Raw genomic sequence first — 21,854 nt, 5'->3', positions numbered from 1 at the left:
TATTTTAAAACTTTCAGGGCTGTGTTTGGACTTAAACCCATCATATTATTTTTTTTTTTATTTATTCATTTTCTTTTTTTTTTTTTTTTTTTTTTTTTTGCTACCAAACTTTTACGAATATATTTGAGTTCTGTAACTACTGGCGACTTTCGGGATCAGCCAAAATGCCATGCTACAGTTCCTGAGATGAAGTGTGTACAGCAGATAATATAGAAACATCTCTGCCACGTCTTTTATTCCCACCTGACGAATTCACGCGAAAATAAATAAATAAATAAATAAATTGACTCTTGTTTTCAACCCGTGAGGAAGCCAGCCATCCTCAGTCGCTGCTATAGTGTGGCCACCTCGTATTGACTGTCATCTCGCGCCCGCTTTCTCGCTCAGCTTCCCAGTGATGACTCGTCCCACCTTGTCCTCCTTATCTATCAGCGTGGTGTTTTCATGTTTATCATCTTCTTCCCTCATTTATTGTTTCTACTTCTTACTTCCTATTTCATTCTTCATTCTAGTTACATTCTTCCTTCTTTCATGTTTGATTTCTTCTTGAGTCTAGGGTTACAGCATATTTTACACCTCTGTCATTTATACTAAGCAATATAATATTTTCTCGACATAAAAGACCAGGGGATGTGATCATAAAGATTTTGTTTTCTCATTAAAACTTCCCAAAGGTCACTGAGATTATTATGCTCTCACACAGTATTTTGCAATTTATGATGCGGAATGCCAGCCCAGTTTTCCTAACGCCAAGAAAAAATCCTGGAATACCTCACTAGCCTCCACTACAGCATGTTAAGGGGGCAGAATATTTGTTAACCACTTCAATACCATGACGTGTTTTATTTTTGTTCTGCCAACTATTTCGCAATTTTGTATAGCTTCCAAAGTTTATATGATGATTAGAATAGTGAAGAGTGTGCATTAATCTTCTGACCTCCATAGATCCTTTCATATGTCAATAAAATCGTCTAATAGTACCCAAACCCGTGGTAAAAATGCATCCCAGTACTGAGTAAGTTAAATTAGCTGAAGACGCTAGTAATTTTGTGGCATATTTGTTCAGTTATCACTAACATCATAAGGAAAAAGCAATGAAAAACCAGTATTACACACACACACACGCACACACACACACAGCGCAAGCCCCGTGATATGTATTTTTTTATCTATACCATTTATACCTGAGTATTATAAAAAAAAAATGGAATAAAATATTGAAAAGTTACTTTACATGATACGTTACGGTCTGTAGAGCAGAGAGAGAGAGAGAGAGAGAGAGAGAGAGAGAGAGAGAGAGAGAGTCGCAAGTGTACAGCTTTAAGAAGAGAGAGGCAGGGGTTACTGGGTGTAAGGGAAGGAGCGAGGGAGGGAGGGAGGAAGGGAGGATAGGAAGGAAAGGCAGAGGGGAAGGAGGAAAGCAAGGAGGGAGCGAGGGAGGAAAGAAGGGAAGTAGGGAGGGAACGAGGGAGAGAAGGAGGGAAGTATGGAGGGAAGTAAAGGTCATTGAGGAGGAAAAGAAGCCGCTGATGAAAGGGAGGAAAAGAATTGAATCAGAGAGAGAGAGAGAGAGAGAGAGAGAGAGAGTACGGAAGGAAATATGATTAATCCTACCTATATATAGCCTCTCCCTCAAATCTCTCTCTCTCTCTCTCTCTCTCTCTCTCTCTCTCCCAGTCCAGGCCTATGACGTCATCGGAAAGCCCTCTGGCGGGTCGTCGCCTCGGTAATGGTAAGGGGATAGGCCTATACTGAGGTCATTTTCCCCACCAATCTAGGTCAGCCTAGGTCACATCGCAGCTGGAGTCACGTAGAGAAGAGAAGGTCCATTCTCTCTCTCTCTCTCTCTCTCTCTCTCTCTCTCTCTCTCTCTCTCTCTCTCTCTCTCATATACGCCTCCGTCACCTCCTGAATCCCTTTTGCGCAATTCTCTCTCTCTCTCTCTCTCTCTCTCTCTCTCTCTTACAAATGACACAAATCATACCATCTCTGTTTTCATTTCTATTCATCCATCCATCCATAAGCACATACATACATACATATATACATGCACATAGTTACACCGCCTCCTCCTCCTCCTCTTCCTCCGTCACACACACTTAGGCCTCCCGTGCGGCAGGAACCAATCAGCGTTAAGTCCGTTAAGCTAAGGATCCAATGACGGGCCTGAGCCTATGACGTCATGGTGTGGCAGCCAATGGCGCAGCGACTCTCGCCTGGAGACCTCATTCTTGAAACGTTATTATGTTGGCACTGGGGTTCTCTCTCTCTCTCTCTCTCTCTCTCTCTCTCTCTCTCTCTCAAGAATCCACAGTAGTATATAGGGATAACAGCATAGTAATAGTAGTAATAGTAGTAGTAGTAGTAGTAGTAGTAGTAGGGGTAATGTTAGCAGTAGCAGCAGCGGTAGTAGTAGTAGTAGTAGTAGTAGTACATAGTAGCAGTAGCAGTAACAGTAGTAGTAGTAGTAGTGGTAATGGTAGTAGTAGTAGTAGTAGTAGTAGTAGTAGTAGTAGTAGTAGTAGTAGTAGTAGTAGTAGTAGTAGTAGTAGTAGTAGTAGTAGTGGTGAAGGTGGTGGTAACAGGAGTAGCACTAGCATCACCACCACTACCACTACTCTACTACTACTACTACTACTACTACTACTAGTATGCTGCCATTGCTATGTGCTACTTAGAACGCTTGAAAGAGAGGGAGTGTTTATGAAGAGCATAACTACATTACGTACGTATTTTCATTTACCAACTAGTCACCACCACTACCACCACCAGGATCATCACATCACGTAAAAAGAATAATAGAAAATGTATATGTAACACAATATCTGTCCCACTGTCTGATTATTGCATTCTCTGAGTGTTTGTCTTTCTGCCTGTCTGTCTGTCCCAACGTCTCATTATTGCTTTCACGGATTGTCTGTCTATCTGTCTGTCTGTCCACGAAACAGTCTGTTTGTCACTTTCAGTAACTGACAGTCTGCCTGTTTGTCTCCCCTTAAATGCCTGTTTATCTGTTTGTCTCTCCATTAACGATCTGGCTGCCTATCTGACACGCCGCGGTCTATCTACCTTGTCTCTGTGTGTGTGTGTATGTGTGTGTGTGTGCTTTTATGTAGGGAAGAGGGCCAGCCAAGGGCAAAAATAAAGAAAAGATTAACAAAAAGGCCCATTTCAAGAGGCTCTCTACAAAGAGGAAAAGCGTCAGCCAAAATTAGGGAGCAAATGCCTAGATATCTACCTCTGAAAAGAAGATAAGCCGTAGGAAGTCGGAAATACAGATGCAGGGAGGGAGTTCTAGAGTTTACCGATGAAAGGTATGAATGATTGAGAGTACTGGTTAACTCTTGCATTAGAGAGCTGGACAGAATAGGGATGAGAGGAAGAAGAAAACCTTGTGCAGCGAGGCCGCAGGAGGAGGGGATGAAGTTAGCAAGATCAGTAGAACAGTTAGCATGAAAATAGCGATAAAAGATAGAGATGCAACATTTCGGCGGTGAGAAAGAGGCTGAAGACAGTTAGTCAGAGGAGGGGAGTTGATGAGACGAAAAGCTTTTGATTCCACCCTATCTAGTAAAATTGTGTGACTGGAACCCCCCAAACATGCGAAGAGTACTCCATACAGGGACGGATAAGGCCCTTATACAGAGTAAGCAGTTGGAGGAGCTAGAAAAACTGGCGGAGACGCCTCAGAACACCTAACTTCATAGAAGCTGTTTTAACAAGAGATGAGATGTGAAGTTTCCAGTTAAGATTATGAGTAAAGGACAGACCGAGGATATTCATTGTGGAAGAGGGAGACAGTTGAGTGTCATTGAAGAAGAGGGATAGTTGTCTGGAAGGTTGTGTCGAGTTGATAGATGGAGGAATTGAGTTTTGAGGCATTGAAAACTACTAGATTTTCTCTGCCCCAATCGGAAATCTTAGAAAGATCGGAAGTCAGGCGTTCTGTGGCGTCCCTGCGTGATCTGTTGACTTCCTGAAGGGTTGGTCGTCTCTGAAAGGACGTGGAAAGATGTAGGGTGGTATCATCAGCGTAGGAGTGGATAGGGCAAGAAGTTTGGTTAAGAAGGTCATTAATGAATAATAGAAAGAGAGTGGGTGACAGGACAGAACCCTGAGGAACACCACTATTAATAGATTTAGGAGAAGAACAGTGGCCGTCTACCACAGCAGCAATAGAACGGTCGGAAAGGAAACTTGAGACAAAGTTGCAGAGGGAAATATAGAAACCGTAGAAGGGCAGCTTTGAAATCAAAGCTTTATGCCAGACTCTATCAAAAGCTTTTGATATGTCTAACGCTACAGCAAAAGTTTCACCGAAATCTCTAAAAGAGGATGACCAAGACTCAGAAAATCAACAGTAGAGTAATCTTGACAGAAGCCATACTGGAGATCAGATAGAAGATTGCGAAGTGACAGATGTTTGAGAATCTTCCTATTCAGGATAGATTCAAAAACTTTAGACAAGCAAGAGATTAAAGCTATAGGACGGTAGTTTGTGGGATTACAACATTCACCCTTTTTAGGAACAGGCTGAATGAAGGCAAACTTCCAGCACGAAAGAAAGGTAGAAGTCGATAGACAAAGTTGGAAGAGTTTGGCCAGGCAAGGTGCAAGCACGGAAGCACAGTTTTTGAGAACAATAGGAGGGACCCCATCAGGTCCATAAGCCTTCCGAGGGTTTAGGCCAGCGAGGGCATGGAAAACATCATTACGAAGAATTTTGATTGTAGACATGAAATAGTCAGAGGGAGGAGGAGAGGGAGGGACAAGCCCAGAATCATCCAAGGTGGAGTTGTGAGCAAAGGTTTGAGAGAAGAGTTCAGCTTTAGAGACAGAAGAGATGGCAGTGGTGCCATCGGGATGAAATAAAGGAGGGAAGATGAAGAAGTGAAGTTATTTGAGATGTTTTTGGCTAGATGCCAGAAGTCTCGAGGGAGTTTGAGTTTGAAAGATTTTGACATTTTCTATTTATGAAGGAGTGTTTGGCAAGTTGAAGAACAGACTTGGCATGATTCCGGGCAGAGATATAAAGTGCATGAGATTCAGGAGATGGAAGGCTCAAGTACCTTTTGTGGGCAACCTCTCTATCATGTATAGCACGAGAACAGGCTGAGTTAAACCAAGGTTTAGAAGGTTTAGGTTGAGAAAAGAATGAGGAATGTACGCCTCCATGCCAGACACTATCACCTCTGTTATGCGTTCAGCACAAAGAGATGGGTCTCTGACACGGAAGCAGTAATCATTCCAGGAAAATCAGCATAATACCTCCTCAGGTCCCCCAACTGGCAGAGGCAAAACGCCAGAGGCACCTTCGCTTTGGGGGATCCTGTGGAGGGATTGGAGAAATAGGACAAGATACAGAAATGAGATTGTGATCGGAGGAGCCCAACGGAGATGAAAGGGTGACAGCATAAGCAGAAGGATTAGAGGTGAGGAAGAGATCAAGAATGTTGGGCGTGTCTCCAAGACGGTCAGGAATACGAATAGGATGTTGCATCAGTTGCTCTAGGTCATGGAGGATAGCAAAGTTGAAGGCTAGTTCACCAGGATGGTCAGTGAAGGGAGATGAAAGCCAAAGCTGGTGGTGAACATTGAAATCTCCAAGAATGGAAATCTCTCTGAAAGAGTAACGGGACAGAATGTGTTCCACTTTGGAAGGTAAATAGTCGAAGAACTTACTACAGTCAGAAGAGTTAGGGGAGAGATAGATGAAATTAGTTAGAGAGGAGAGTGACTGTTGAGTCGAAGCCAGATGGTGGAAAACTCAGAAAATTCAAGAGCATGGGCACGAGAGCAAGTTATGTCGTTGCGTACATAGACGCAACATCCAGTTTTGGAACGAAAATGAGAATAGAGAAAGTAGGAGGGAACTACTGTCAGTTGCCTCGGATAGCTGTGTTTCGGTGAGGAAAAAAAGATGAGGTTTAGTAGAGGAGAGGTGGTGTTCTACAGACTGAAAATTAGATCTAAGACCGCGAATGTTGCAAAAGTTAATGTAGAAAAAGTTGAGGGAGGTGTCAAGGCATTTGTGGTCGTCACTGAGAGAGGCTTCCGATCTGGGGAAATTTTTTATCCCCTCCACAAAAGGGGACTCCGAAACATGGTTTGGAGTACCCATTTTTCTTTTAGATTTTTATTTTCAAGTGAAGGGTGTATGCGTGGTAAATTGCATGCAGTTTTGTGTGAAGAAGGAGAGTTGTCTTTGCTTCACTGTTTCTGCTGCAGTCTCTGACGAGACAGCCAGACGTTACCCTACGGAACGAGCTCAGAGCTCATTATTTCCGATCTTCGGATAGGCCTAAGACCAGGCACACAAGGTGTGACTGCCCCCTTGAGTTGTGAGACACAAAGGGAAACGTTCAGCGAGATCACAACTAGCTTTAATGGAAGGTTCACAGCACCCCCTGAACTAGTGCTATTAGATCTAGTTGGGAGTAAATTATCTTTTCTGTAGGTGTCTACCACACACTACTGTGTGTGTGTGTGTGTGTGTGTGTGTGTGTGTGTGTGTGTGTGTGTGTGTGTGTGTGTTCTATAAGTTTTTAATTCCTGTTTTAATCTTAGAATCTATAATGGTTGCTTATATCGAGCATATTTCGGATTTTTTTTTTTTTTTTTTCTTTGTAAAATATCCTTTTTTCTGGACCATAATTCCTAAACCGAGTCTGTGGATAATCCTTATGTTATTTGTTGTCTCTTGCATTTAAAGTGCTAATACTGTGAAACTGTGGTCAGTAAATACTATCTATCTATCTATCTGTGTGTGTCCAGACATCCTGGCTCAACACAGCCGCACAACACGTTCCCTGCAAGCGTCCCTGGCAAGGGAGGGAGCACTGACACCAGAGAGCCATACAACTGCAAGGTGTTTGTTGGCTTTGCGTGCATGATACGTGTGGCATGACTTGTTTTCCCGCACCGAGTCTCGTCTGAGGAAAGTGTGGCTGAATACAGACTCGTCACTCAAGATCGTATTAGTCTACCGAACAATTTGTAAGTACGTAAGAAAACAGTGTTTGGTGCAAGAAGCCGTCACACCTACATGTGCCACTCCCTGCATGAAACATTCTACCATACTACCATACTACCATACCACTCACCCACCTATGATCATTCTCTTTCATATATTCATACAATCTTCTTTTAAACATTCTAAATGACTCGACACTAAGAACCTGATTACTGAGTCAATTCTATTCATCTACCACTCCATTTGAGAACTATTTTTTCGTAACTCTTTTAAATTTAACTTAATCAAACTTGATCCCATTATTTCCTGTCCCATCCTGATTACTGCCCCAGAGGCTTTTGTTTATGTCACCCTTGCCATATCCCCCAAAGTATGTAAGCCTACTATTTAAAGATCTCCATCACATCCCCTTTTAATGTACTCCTCTCTGTGGAATGTGAATTTAAAAACTTCAATCTCCTTCCGTAAGGAATATTTGTCTTCCATTGTAACTATTTAGTCATTCTCTTTGTGTTGATTCTAATAGAGTTATAAAAACAAAATATTTGTATATGAGGACGTCTTAACCTTCGCCTCTCTATGGAATACAAATTCATAGTTTCAACTTTTCTTTCACAGGGAATGCATTTCATCCATTGCATGTAACACTACCTTACCCAGTCTCCCTTGTACTGATTCCAACGAACCTACCCATATCCTTCCCGTAAAAGAGGAACCAAAACTAAACAAACGAGTGTGTGTGTGTGTGTGTGTGTGTGTGTGTGTGTGTGTGTGTGTGTGTGTGTGTGTGTGTGTTGGGAGTGGCTCAGGTGTTCACCGTGGTGCAACAAGTACAGGTGTTACGTGCACAGACAGACAAGATGTCTCCTTTACTCCTTTACTGGTCTGACATACCTCGACCTCATTCCTCACTCCCTCACTGCCTTTCTTCCTTCAACACCCGCCCCCCCTCGTTCCTCACTGTTCCTCACTCCGCTCCTCCTCCAACAATGCTCCTACCGTACCTGATCGGCTCCTCCCGCCTTCCTTCCCGCGGTCATTCACCTCAACTGGCGATGTTATTAAATGGTTTTCTTGTCTCATACAAATTCTCTCTCTCTCTCTCTCTCTCTCTCTCTCTCTCTCTCTCTCTCTCTCTCTCTCTCTCTCTCTCTCTCAAAATCCAGTTGAGAAGTAGTTCGCATAATTTTCCAGACTACTACTACTACTACTACTACTACTACTACTACTACTACTACTACTACTACTACTACTACTACTGCTGCTGCTGCTACTACTACTACTACTACTACTACTACTACTACTACTACTACTACTACTACTACTACTACTACTACTACTACTACTAATAATAATAATAATAATAATAATAATAATGATAATAATAATAATCTCTCCTCTATAACAAATTTCTATAAGGAAAATAGAAAAAAAGTTACTTCCTACCCAAATATTTTCTTAAAGACTTACGAAACTTCCCTCCAACCCAAAAACTTCCCTCCAACCCACAAAAACTTCCTTCCAACCCAAAAACTTCCCTCCAACTCACAAAAACTTTCCTCCAACTCACAAAAACTTCCCTCCAACTCACAGAAAACTTCCCTCCAACTCACAAAAACTTCCCTCCAACCCACAAAAACTTCCCTCCAACCCAAAAACTTTCCTCCAACTCACAAAAACTTCCCTCCAACTCACAAAAAACTTCCTCCAACACACAAAACTTCCTCCACTCACAAAACTCACACAAAACTTCCCTCCACTTCCCTCCCTCACAAAACTTCCTTCACCTCTCAAAAAACTTTCCTCCAACTCACATAAAGCTTCCCTCCAACTCACAAAAACTTCCTTCCAACTCACAAAAACTTCCCTCCAATACACGAAACTTTCCTCCAACCCACAAAAACTTCCCTCCAACTCACAAAAAACTTCCCTCCAACTCACAAAAACTTCCTTTCAACTCACAAAAACTTCCTTCATCTTACAAAAACTTCCCTCCAACTCACAAAAACTTCCCTCCAACTCACAAAACTTCCCTTCAACTCAAAAAAACTTCCCTCGAACTCACAAAAAACTTCCCCAACTCACAAAAACTTCCCTCCATCTCACAAAAACTTCCCTCCAACTCACAAAATCTTCTCTCCAACTCACAAAAAAGTTCCCTCCAACTCACAAAAAACTTCCCTCCAACTCATATAAAACTTCCCTCCAACTCACAGAAAACTTCCCTCCAAATAACAAAAAACTTCCCTCCAACTCACAAAAACTTCCCTCTAACTCAAAAAACTTCCCTCCAAATAACAAAAAAACTTTCCTCCACCTCACAAAAACTTCCCTCCAACTCATAAAAAAACTTCCCTCCAACTCACAAAAAACTTCGCTACAAATAACAAAAAACTTCCCTCCAACTCACAAAAAACTTCCCTCCAAATAACAAAAAACTTCCCTCCAACTCAGAAAATTTCCCTCCAACTCACAAAAACTTCCCTCCAACTCACAGAAAACTTCCCTCTAGCCCACGAAACAAAAACGGAGAAGAAATTAAAAAATTTCCTCCATTGATATTTTCCTCCATTTTCCTTTAAACGCAATGAACAAGTTAGATTATCCCCTCCATTACCATTACCATTATCTCCCCTTCATTATCTTCACCACTATCTTCCCTTCATTACCTTCACCACTATCTTCCCTTCATTATCTTCAGCACTATCTCCCCTTCATTACCTTCATCAGTATCTTCACCACATCTCCCCTTCATTACCTTCACGACTGTCTTCCCTTCATTACTTTCACCATTATCTTTTCTCCATTACCTTCACCACTATCTTCCCTTAACTCTTTCAGTAAAGGGACGCATTTTTACCACGAGTTTTGTGTACGATTAGACAATTTTATATACATTAGGAAAGGTTTATGAAGGTTAAGACTATCAATGTCCAGTCTTCACTATTTTGATCTCCACATAAGTTTCTGAAGCTGTATAAAATCATCAAATAGTAACTAGAAAAATGTATATACGTATAAGAAAACGCGTCATAGTACTAAAGAGATTAAGCATCCCTTGGAACATTATTCTCTCTGCGGCTCCCACTCCCGACTTGCCTCAAAATTCCAGTGATAATATTAAAGCGAGATATTGACTTGTAGGCCTAACAAGAAAGGCAGGGAGGGATAGAGAGGGAGAGAAAAAGGAAAGGAGGAACGGTAGAGGGAGGGTAATAATCTGATGACAGGAGAGAGAGAGAGAGAGAGAGAGAGAGAGAGAGAGAGAGAGAGAGAGAGAGAGAGAGAGAGAGAGAGAGAGAGAGAGAGAGAGAGAGAGAGAGTGTGTGTGTTGTGGAAGGAATAAGACAGGGAAAAAGAAATAGGAGGGAGGGAAAGGCCTATTTTGAGCATTGTGTAGGAAATGATGAAAGAAGTGAGGGAGGGAGTGAGTGAGGGAGGGAGGGAGGGGAGGGACAGGAGGGAGACAGGCTCTCTGCCAAGCGAGGAGGGAAGGTGGAAAAAGGGAAGCTGCAAGGCCTACACGGGACAATCACTGCATGATATCTGTTCCACCTGTCAGCCTCACACATTGACTTACCTTTAAAAAATCCATACTGGCCCCCTCCCCTTCCCCACATACACACACGTGAAACACCGACCCCCCCCCCGCCCGAAAAAAATAAAGAAAGAATTATCTTAACAACCTGACTACAGAATCTATTCCCTTCATCTAGGCTACCACTGTATTTAGAAAGCATACTACACTGTTGCTTAAACTTTCAGCTAAGAAAACAGAGAGCAACAGGTAAAGATCGATTTGCATATAAGAAATACATAACAAATAAATAAAACCTAAAAAAAAAAAATATTTTTAACCTTTTTTCCAGTCTGTCACAGACCCACTCCAACCATCATCCTTATACACACTCACACACCTTTCTATCAGCCCCTAACATTCCAAGTAGCCCCTCACACACCTACCACACCTGTTACAACCTTCCCATCAGTCCCCAACACCCTAAACAGCCCCTTACACACCTATCACACCTGTTACAGCCTTCCCATCAGACCCAAACACCCTAAACTGCCCCTCACACACCTGCCACACCAGTTACAACCTTCTCATCAGCCCCCAACACCCCAAACAGTCTCTCACACACCTACCACACCTGTTACAACCTTCCCATCAGTCCCAACACCCCAAATAGATTCTTACACACCTGCCACACCCATTACGTACAACCTTCCTATCAGCCCCCCAACACCACAAACAGTCCTTCACAAACCCTGCTGCACCTGTCACAACTTTCCCATCAGCCTCCAAACTCCCCAAACAGCCTCTCATAGAGCCATTACAACTGTCCCATCAGCCCCTTACATCCCAAACAGCCCCTCACACACCTGTTACAAGTTTTCCATCAGCCTCCACCTCCCAAAACTGCCCCTCAGACACCTACTAAAACCTTCTCATCAGCCCTCAACACTCCAAGCAACCCCAGTACCTCTTCATAGACAGTCCAGGCCATGGCAGCTACCAAGCACCCTGGTGGTCCATAATTCTGATACATGTAGCTGACAGCCTGGTGAGAGGAGGTGAGCAGGCCGACCATCTTACACGCCCTGACTAAAGAAACGGAACAGGTTGCTCTCCATGTAGCCTTAGGAAAAAAGGTCTCGTTAGGTCTGGTTGAGTTTGGGAGTTTCTAGGTGAGATTTGGGTGTTTTTGTGTTCATTTTGGGGATGTCTTTTTTTTTTTTTCCTAAGTCATACATATATGTATGCCTATAGTGATATTAATAGTAGTAGTAATATTAATAATAGTAGTAGCTTCAACCTTTTTTGTTGTAAGTAAGAGTGTCTTGTATGAATGAGTCATTCATTGTTTGTACTACATGACACAATTAGTTTCATATCAATCTCAAATGTATTTTCAGCAGGAAACCAATCACAAAGGCAGCTATGAGCAACATCTTTAATAAGCCAAACGTTTCGACACTTTTCTCATGTCATCTTCAGTGGTCTAGAAAACGATAAAACAAATACAAGTATAAAAGAACAAAGTTAAAATACTAAGAAAAATACAAAGGTAAACATTTACACAATATTAAGTGGGTATGCTGAGAGTATTGTTGAGGGATGGCTTTAGTTGGGAAATATATAAGGACCAATATTCTTAAGTTGTTTCTATTACAGGTGGCGAGGATACGAAAATTATTGAGATTGGGTTGAACCTTACGAGAGAGGCAGTGGTCCCATATCGCGGAAAACGGGGCGTTATGTAGCAGGCACCCTGTTCTGGCAGACTGACTTAAATGCTCACTGGCTCGGTTTATAAGTGAGCGCAAGGTGCTACCCACATACCCAGCCTGGCAATTGGGACAAGTAAAACAATAAACAGCCGACGAGCGTAAGGCAGTTTGCAGAGTGTCCATAAAACGGAAAAAACTACCTATACATAGATTATTTGTAGACACAATACGAAAATAAAATTTTGTAAGTTTTTCATAAAGATCCCTTTCTAATTTCTTGGAAAATTCACCTAGAAATGGGATACGTAGCTCTGACAAAGTATTTTCTCCTATATTCTCTAAATCTGATTTTAACTTGTTAAAAAAGCTAGGCAATAACAAGGACCTGGTGATCTGTAGACCTGACAAAGGGAGAGGGGCTGTTCTCTTAAACAAGACTGATTATGTTTCTAAAATGTGCGATATCCTCCAGGACGATACTAAGTTCTCTAAACTTGTTTTCGATGACATATATAAACTCAAAACTAAAGTTGAAGATAAAGTCACACGCTTCATTAAAAATCTCAAAACTCTTGGTGCAGTTAATGAGGAAGAAGCTTCACTTCTGAAACCCACTGGTTCGAATCCTGCTGTGATGTATGGACTCCCTAAAGTTCATAAGTTTTCGGTCCCACTTAGACCTATCATTGCTGCATAAAATAGTGCCTCTTATAATCTTGCAAAGTTCTTGGTTCCCATTCTCAGGCCATACACAACTAATAACTTAACTGTAAAAAATGCTCATGAACACACTCAATCCCTTTCGAACTGCAGACTACCAGAGTCGTGTTTTATGGTCAGCTACATGTCCAGTCACTTTTTACTAACATTCCACTGGACGAGACGATAGATATATGTGTAAATTCTGTGTTCTCAGGTCTGGACATTTTTAAAATATGACAAAATCCCTATTTACGAATCTGCTACGTGTATGTGTTAAGGATAATTTATTTGTTTTTAACAGTGAATTATATAAACAAACAGACGGCGTGGCGATGGGTTCACCACTCGGACCCAACTTCGCTAACATCTTCCTTTGTTACCACGAACAAAATTGGCTTGATGATTGTCCTATCGCCTTCAAATCTGTTTTATATAGACGATATGTTGATGATACCTTTGTGATTTTTAAGGAAGCATCACATGCAGACCATTTCCTACATTACCTTAATTCACAACATGACAATATCAAGTTCACTATGGAATCTGAAATAGACTCACAAATCCCCTTCCTTGACCTAAACATTACAAAAATCAATGGTAGACTTTCCACCTCAATTTATCGTAAACCTACATTTTCTGGTCTTGGTATTAGTTTTTTTCAGCTTTTGCAGTTTCCGCTTCAAAATCAATTCAGTCCGTACCCTCTTACACCGTGCCTTTACTCGGTCTTCTTCTTACCTAAATTTCCATAATGAAGTTACTTTCCTAAAATATTTTTTCTATAATAATGGCTTCACCACCAACCTTTTTGAGAAAACTCTGAATAACTTTCTCCAAAGTAAATATCATCCTAAACAACCAATTACCACTTGCCAAAGAAACAATTTATTAACGTATCCCAAGAAATTAGAAAGGGGTCTTTATGAAAAACTTATAAAATTTTATCCTGATAAACATTTTCGTATTGTGTCTACAAATAATCTATGTATAGGTAGTTTTTTTTCCGTTTTAAGGACACTCTGCCAACTGCCTTACGCTCGTCGGCTGTTTATTGTTTTACTTGTCCCAATTGCCAGGCTGGGTATGTGGGTAGCACCTTGTGCTCACTTATAAACCGAGTCAGTGAGCATTTAGGTCAGTCTGCCAGAACAGGGCGCCCGCTACACAACGCCCCGTTTTCCGCGATACGGGACCATTGCCTCTCTTGTAAGGTTCAACCCAATCTCAATCATTTTCGTATCCTCGCCACCTGTAATAGAAACAATTTAAGAATATTGGAGTCTTTATATGTTTCCCAACTAAAGCCATCCCTCAACAATACTCTCAGCATACCCACTTCATATTGCGTAAATGTTTACTCTCACCTCCTCCTCAGTGACTTTGGAAGTTGGGGATACCATTTAGAGGATGTTGTATCCATTTCTTTTTCAGTGTATGGGACACACATAAATTAAAGGAAATAGGACATAATTAAAACACATCAAGTGAAGAAATTCATTATTCCAGTCAATAGAACATAGATAACTACTTATTATATGAACCTTTATTTCAAAGAACTGGCCTATGTCCATTGTTCAGGAAAGGGGGAATTAGCTGAACCTCATCTAGTCTATCACCTTCACTAGTCAGTATAAGATTTAACATATTGTCTGATGCAAGAAAACTGTTTCAATTAGGTACTGCTTAAGTCCAGGAGTGGTTAAACAATCACAGAAGTGATGACCCCTATATGTTAACCCATAACAAGGCAAGTCCCCACCCCAATGAACAGACAACAAATTCAAATTACTCAACAAAACAGCAGGATGTGGTTGAGACGACCCAGATGGCAGCCAGATGGACTGCATTCTCAGGCAACTTGGAACATAGAAATCATTAGATGCATAATCATTGAGGTGTTTGGTCAGTGTGAGTCTGGCTGCAGCCAAGTGAAGGCTGTCTGACAATGTTTGGTGTGGTACAGTAATTTCATGATGGTACAGCAAAAGAATGACAGGAGCAGTGTAGCACTATACTGCCTAGAAATAGCCACATGCATGAAGAAAGAGAACAAAAACACTGAAATTTTGTATCCTGACAACTTCTATGTCCTGACACATTATTGACCACATTTACATACTATATTTGTGGATGCTGAAGGTAACAGATGTCTTTCTTTCACTTTCACCCTCAATCCTAGCATCCCCATTCAGTTGTCCCTGAATGTTCTGAGCGTAATATAATGTTTTACTTTCACATACAACTCCACAATATTGGGATTCACAGTGAAATTTCCTGCCCAATAAAAAATTAGTTCATGGGTGTTACTGCTTAGTATTGCAAGTTTATCAGAAAGCATCTTTATTAACTGTAATATGCTCTTCATATAGATATTCTTCTTTGTTCTTATATAAACATTTCTGACTGTATTCTAGCAAGAAGCTTGGTTTCTATAGATTGCCTGGTAAAGGAGTCACTCCATGGACCACAGACAGACAGTGCTGGTGTGCTTGCTTGCTCTGCATCATGAGATCTGTCTGTAGCTACTAGCTACAGTGTCACTGATGATATTTCTGGCTTCTGTCTGCAGACAGTGTATGCTTATTTGAGAGGGCCTTTAATGATTCTGGTTAAATAAATTCTGTAAACTGTTTGAAGGATGGAAACCAAAGCAAGAGTCAGATAAAACATTTATTTACAAGACTGAGTCCCTGAATTTTATATATATATATATATATATATATATATATATATATATATATATATATATATATATATATATATATATATATATATATACTTTAACTGCTACAAATATCTTAACAATAATACTGTCCGAGTCAAAATTCACTGTAATTTTATAGACAGTTTGATCATTCAAATTAAAACATTAAAAATTGTTTATTATGATAAAAAGTCAATTAAATGCATTACTTTAACCATACTTTTTAAAATCCATCCACTTCACCTGCTTTCCTAAAATCAGAATTAGCATAAATTTTTCCATTCTGGCGTGCAATGCCGCAGATCACCGACCCTCCCACACTGAACTTCTCCACCTTGTGGCCCAGCTCCTTCAGACCATCAGTAACTTCCTGAAAGAAACAGTACATTCTGCAATCTTGTTTCTTTTCATCAAAGCTGCTACTATTATGATATATTCTGGTTTTGTACCAGAAAGAAGGAAAATTGTTATTCTGCACAGATAGGGTGAAAAGAAAAGCTAAGCCCATCATATCAACCAGAAGATCAGAACAAAGTGTCAGCAGAAACCTGTGAGGCTGAACCACCCAACCCAATAGAAGGGATGCCAAACTCATAGAAACCAGCTTCATTTCCCTCCCTGCCTCCCTGAAGGTGTAGATTGAGAGGGTCCTGAGGCAGGAGGAGGATGGGTGGTAGAGCCTCAGGAAGAAGAGAGACAAAGTCTCTCTCTCTCTCTCTCTCTCTCTCTCTCTCTCTCTCTCTCTCTCTCTCTCTCTCTCTCTCTCTCTCTCTCTCTCTCTCTCTCTCTCTCTCTCTCTCTCTCCTCTCTCTCTCTCTTGGCTATAAATTCCCAGACTCCAATCCAGGCCTCCATCACAAAGTAAATTCATAAGTAAAAACAAGAATGGCAAGTGATACATGCAATATGAGGATCACAGGCAGCTTTTTTAGCAATAAACTTGTGTTAAGAGCACACAGGTATGTATCTGCATTCTGCAGCTGGCAGGGTCACTGTCCATGTCTACACTGGTCTAGCTGAGCATAAAATACCTCCTGGCTATAGTCTGACATCTTCCGTGGAGACAATTCCTCTCCTGGAACACCAGAAGAATGTGACGGAAACAAAGCTGTAATAATGTTGAAAGGACGCACGCAATCATCAAAGAGGGACAAACTTGGAGAAAGGACTAGCAGCACGTTAACAAATCAAAGACATTGGAGAGTGCATGTAAAACCATCTTGGCAAAGGCAGCAGCAGTGCATTCAATCTATAGGTGTATGATGACACCAATGGCATATGGGAGAGTCTAAGCTAAGATTTATGCAAATTAGGTAACCAAAACTAAAAAAAAAAGCCAAGTTAATCTATGAGGATGGTAACTATACACCACACACATCACTGTTTCACATGAGGACAATGCTTCTGTATACAATAAAATGCATGTTCATGTGAAAGACAATTCTACTCGTACCTCACAAAGTATACCTGAGAGTCCATGAGATGTAGAGTGCTTACAGGTAGGCTGCAAAATATTGAAAGTGCTGGTAGGTAAGGAAAACAGGTGAGAAAACATTGAGTTAGTGGTGAGCCCTCTGAGAGATGTTATTTGGGCACAAAGAGGTATAGATCCAAGCACAAAAGTAAAAATCAGAAGTAAATAATAAAAATTCAAGAGGCTCCTTCACTTGTATGACTGCAGATTACCTAACTTGTGATGATGGTATACTTACACTTATTGTTCCATCTTCATAGCCAAGTGTCATTGGGAAAAGTTGGTGATGGATCCTGCGAGCATCAATGGCTTCCTTGATGTTGTCACCCAACCAAAGGTTGTGCATTGAAGCCCAAGCCACACCCGACGAGATCTTTGTCCCTCCAGCTGCACCAATGACGAGCCGCACATCACCTTCAGTATCAACAAATATTGCTGGGCACATGGATGACAAGGGACGTTTTCCTGATGAAAGCAGAAACAAGGTGCATTCTAATATATGTCACTCCAATTCAAGAAGGATGTCTCAATGGCTGAAAAGCAGGAAGATAATGTATCAAGTGTTTGAAGCCTTTTCTACTGCAAACAAATCAAGCAGAGTGAGGCTATGTACATGGAGCACAAACAAATTGTAATTAGTGAATTACAATGCTAGGTGGCATCTCTGTGTTTTTCTGGACATTTGGTACATTAATTTCTGTGACTGCATTCAGAGACTCTTTGCAGAGAGCAAACACCAATAATGATATCAAACTTCAGCTCACTTAGTTGCTCTGAGCCTTTGGCAGCTTACACAGTGCTTCATGACCCAACTGTGAGTGTGAGCTTTTCTTTAAAATTTACTGTCTTTCAGAGCAGAGAAATAACTAGTATGTGAATACCAGCATTCAAAATTATGTGTACATCATATTTCAGGTCATAACTTAACAAATATAAAAAATGTAGCCAGAAAACAGTGTCAGAGTATTGCCAGCTGGTATAGCTATATCCTAGAATCTTCCCAGAAAAGTTACCTTATCTACATCATTTCCAACCCTACATGAGACAGCCTCCTTTAGAGAGTAGGTCTTACCTGGCCTGATGAAGTTAGCTGGTGATGGTGGCAAACCAAAATAATTAGTTATGTTTGGAGCTGAGAAGTCATCCATCTCATCATTGAGGACAATGCCGGTCTGTTCTGATCGTATCCCAGCACCAAAACTGTTGTAAAGGTAAAGAAAAAGAAACCTCTATCATATTTCTATTTTCTTGTATTGTCCACATGAAAAGAAGCAAGTGATGAGATGCACCATATTCATTAGCTTTTCCCATCCTGCCTGGCTACTGATTTCCTTTACAGTGACTTTCCTTCATAAGAACTGGGATACACCATTTTTCCAAATGGCATAGAATTCATTGCAATTTCTTTGGGAAGAGAGATCACTGAAAATAATTCAGTGAGAGATAACAGTCAGCTCGTTCTCATACATTCATTTGCTTCCAGTCAGCCAGGAACTAAAACCTAACTTATACAGTAGTTTTCCGCATGACAATCACTTTCTAGAAACTGAAAATAAAATCTTCCTATGCAATAATCCTCCATTCCAAAGTAGAGTTTCAACTTGAATTGCAGCAACTCCACATAAGTTATGAAGACCTTATTTGCATTAACTTTGTTAGAAATATATTACTAAGATCACTTACTATAAATTGACAGTACTGGTGACAGACACTGCATCACCATTAGGAGCCAAGAGAGAGAAATGAGCAGTTCCATGGTCTTCCTTAATGGCCGTCACAGCACCATAGTGTTCCGGATCTTGAAAGGTTCGGTTGTCAGTGATCTGACTTTGAATGTTCTTAGCAAAAACATCTGAAGTCAGGTTTTTGGCTAACTGAAAGAAATATGCATAAACTTTAATCAACATTTGCTCAAGAAATGAATGTAGTATTTGTATACACTAGATTAACAGGATGAGAGCTTAGAAATAGCTAAAGTATTAAAAACAGAAAGCAGATGATGATCCTGATGCTGATTATGATGATAATGATAATGCTCATAAAATAAAAATGATTCACAGTAACCACAAAGAAAACTTCCTCTACATTATAGGACACAGTCTAGGTACTCACTGCAAGACAGGACTGAACAATGTTACCATTATATTCGTTATGTTTTGAAAAGTACAACTGAGATGGAATCAAGGGATTATGTTTCTTCCAACTCTGAGAAAAAGCATGTTATCTTCCACTGCCTATGCCTGTTTGGATGGTGAATGCCAAACTATCATACAAATAGATCAAATATAGATAGATAGCATTTAACACTTCAAAATTACCTACCTCTGTTACATCCACAAAATTTGCGTCTCCTAATTCAGTCCGCTTGGCATATGCCCACTTCATGGCTTCTGTGATTCTGTGGTGAGTAAGAATTCTGTGTCCTTCATCCATACTCTCTGGTGTGAAGCCATATTCATCAAGAATATTAAGGATGAATCCCAGGATGAGGCCAGATCCAGGAGGCTCTATTGAAAACATCCTCAGGTCTCCATTTTGCAGACTTACATTCATGGCTTCTTTCCATTCTGGCCTGTGGGGTTTAAACATAACATAAATAATAGGATAACAAAGGGCCACCAGGGCCCATCTAGGTTATCCTGTATCAGTCGCACAGTGACCTCGTCATCAGTACTTAAAGATACACTTACAAGTACACAATACATTATATACTAATTCTAAATATTTGGCCCATTAACAGGGCTAAGTCCTCCAGCGAATTCCTCTACAATCTGTGATCCCCATACATGGGGATCATGTCTTGTTTAACTATAGTAAATTTCTTATAAAAACTATCATGCAGCGCTATACATAATTATAAATCTAATAAATTTAAGTGCTTATCTAATCTGTTTTTAAACATTGTCAAACTAGTGCTATTACAACCCTCTCTGGCAATGCATTCCAGAAGTCTACCACCCTATGACTAAAGAAATATTTTTCTTTTATCTAACCTGCAGCCTTGCTTTCTAATCTTCCTGCCATGATTTCTAGTCCTACTTCCCTCCTCTAAGGTAAAGAAAGATCTCACATCTAGACTATGTAGTTTGTATCTGAGAACATTTTAAATAACTCTATCATATTCCCTCTTATACATCTCCTTTCAAATGAAAACATGTTTAATTCCTTTAATCTATCTCTATACTCCAGGCGCTTTAATGCTGGTATCATCCTAGTTGCTCTTCTCTGAACTGCTTCTAACATGTTGATATCCTGCCTATAATGAGGTGACCAGGCCTGCATGCAATACTCTAAATGGGACCTAACATAGGAATTATATAAGCTACGTACCACTTCCTTACTTTTATAACTAACATTTCTATTTATAAAACCCAGGATCCTATTTGTCCTATTTCTTGCTTCTAAACATTGCTTTGAAAATTTCATAGTCCTGTCTATCACTACTCCTAAATCCTTTTCCTCCTCTACTGCCTCTAGCCAACATCCCTCCATCTCATAGCTAAAGTTTGTGTTGTCTTTACCTAAATGCATAACCTGACACTTTTTAGAATTAAACTCCATCTGCCACCTGTCTGCCCATGCTATCAGCCTGTCCAGGTCTCGTTGTATTCTGTAATTGTCCTTTTCACCCTGTACTGCACATGCTATCTTAGTATCATCTGCAAACTTTGATACTTTGCTACTAATTCCTATATCTAAATCGTTAATGTACACCAAGAAAAGAAGAGGTCCTAGCACTGATCCTTGGGGTACCCCACTAACCACTTCCTTCCACTCAGACATTGCCCCATTTAATACTACTCTCTGTTTCCTATCAGAAAGCCATTCATTAATCCAATCAACTAACCTACCCCCTATCCCATGTAGTCTCAATTTGTACACTAGCCTCCTATGCGGTACCTTATCAAACGGCTTGCTAAAATCTAGATATATAACATCTATGTTATTTCCATCATCTAACTCCTTGGTAATATATTCTAAGATATCGAGCAAATTTGTAAGGCAGGACCTCCCTGATCTAAAGCCATGTTGGGTATCTCTAATTAATCTATTCTCATTTAAATGCTCCCAAATACTACCCTTAATGATTTTCTCTAGTATCTTACATACTATACTAGTTAAACTGATCGGTCTATAATTATTCGCATCATCACAATTTTGCCTGTGAGGTTTAAATATCACAATTTTACAAAGAACTAAATGTCAGCATCACAGTCTTCTTAAAAAAAAAGTGTGGGATGAGAAACACAGATGTTGAAAGAAAAAACAGGTGTAAGTTATAAAATAATGAAACAATCCATTAGGAATAGCAAATGTGCAACTCTCAATGCAAAGGAGTGAAAGGAAGTTATAGAATGTATCAGGATTATATTACCTACATTATTTTGACACCATTAGTTCCATATTTGGTTGTATAAACAGTCAAGCATATAAAATCATCAATTCAAGATCATTGTGACCAAATATTGTGTGTTTGTGTTAAGAGTTGTCCTATGGCAAGTGATCAGTATGTGCCATGTTGCTTCTCCTCTCACCTCCACCACCAATGGCTGTCAGGCTAAACAGAGTAGGGGTGGAGAGTGCTATCTCCTCAGGGTCTCTCCAACAACCCCTCACCCTCCCCACACCACCAAAGGCACAAAAAACAAGACTTAAAAACAAATCAACATGAATGGGAAACTGATTATTCACTATTTCAATACTGACAATTCAACTGATACATATGTTCTGATATATATCCTGTCATTAGTCCAGATAACCTTAAATTA

General features: G+C 40.3%; 1 protein-coding gene across 7 annotated transcripts in view; it reads right to left on the bottom strand.

The window, feature by feature from the left end:
• Nucleotides 1–14,394: 14,394 nt before the first annotated feature.
• Nucleotides 14,395–21,854, bottom strand: part of LOC123506894 (scoloptoxin SSD14-like) — a 42,075-nt gene continuing 34,615 nt past the window's right edge. For 6 of the 7 annotated variants that reach the window (XM_045259269.1, XM_045259270.1, XM_045259272.1 and 3 more), the window contains 5 exons: nt 19,408–19,657; nt 18,769–18,959; nt 18,158–18,285; nt 17,324–17,550; nt 14,395–15,981 (listed from right to left, as the gene is read on the bottom strand). In XM_045259269.1, coding sequence (XP_045115204.1) covers nt 15,835–15,981; nt 17,324–17,550; nt 18,158–18,285; nt 18,769–18,959; nt 19,408–19,657 — 943 coding nt within the window. In that variant the 3' untranslated portion in view covers nt 14,395–15,834. Of the gene's footprint in view, nt 17,116–17,323; nt 17,551–18,157; nt 18,286–18,768; nt 18,960–19,407; nt 19,658–21,854 lie in introns of all 7 variants that reach the window. The other variant, XM_045259275.1, reaches the window with a different exon arrangement.

The sequence above is a fragment of the Portunus trituberculatus genome, chromosome 21 (genome assembly GCF_017591435.1).
Source record: "Portunus trituberculatus isolate SZX2019 chromosome 21, ASM1759143v1, whole genome shotgun sequence".
NCBI lineage: Eukaryota > Metazoa > Arthropoda > Malacostraca > Decapoda > Portunidae > Portunus > Portunus trituberculatus.
The sequence above is the reverse complement of the archived record's forward strand: the minus strand, read 5'-3'. Positions and strand labels throughout refer to the sequence as shown.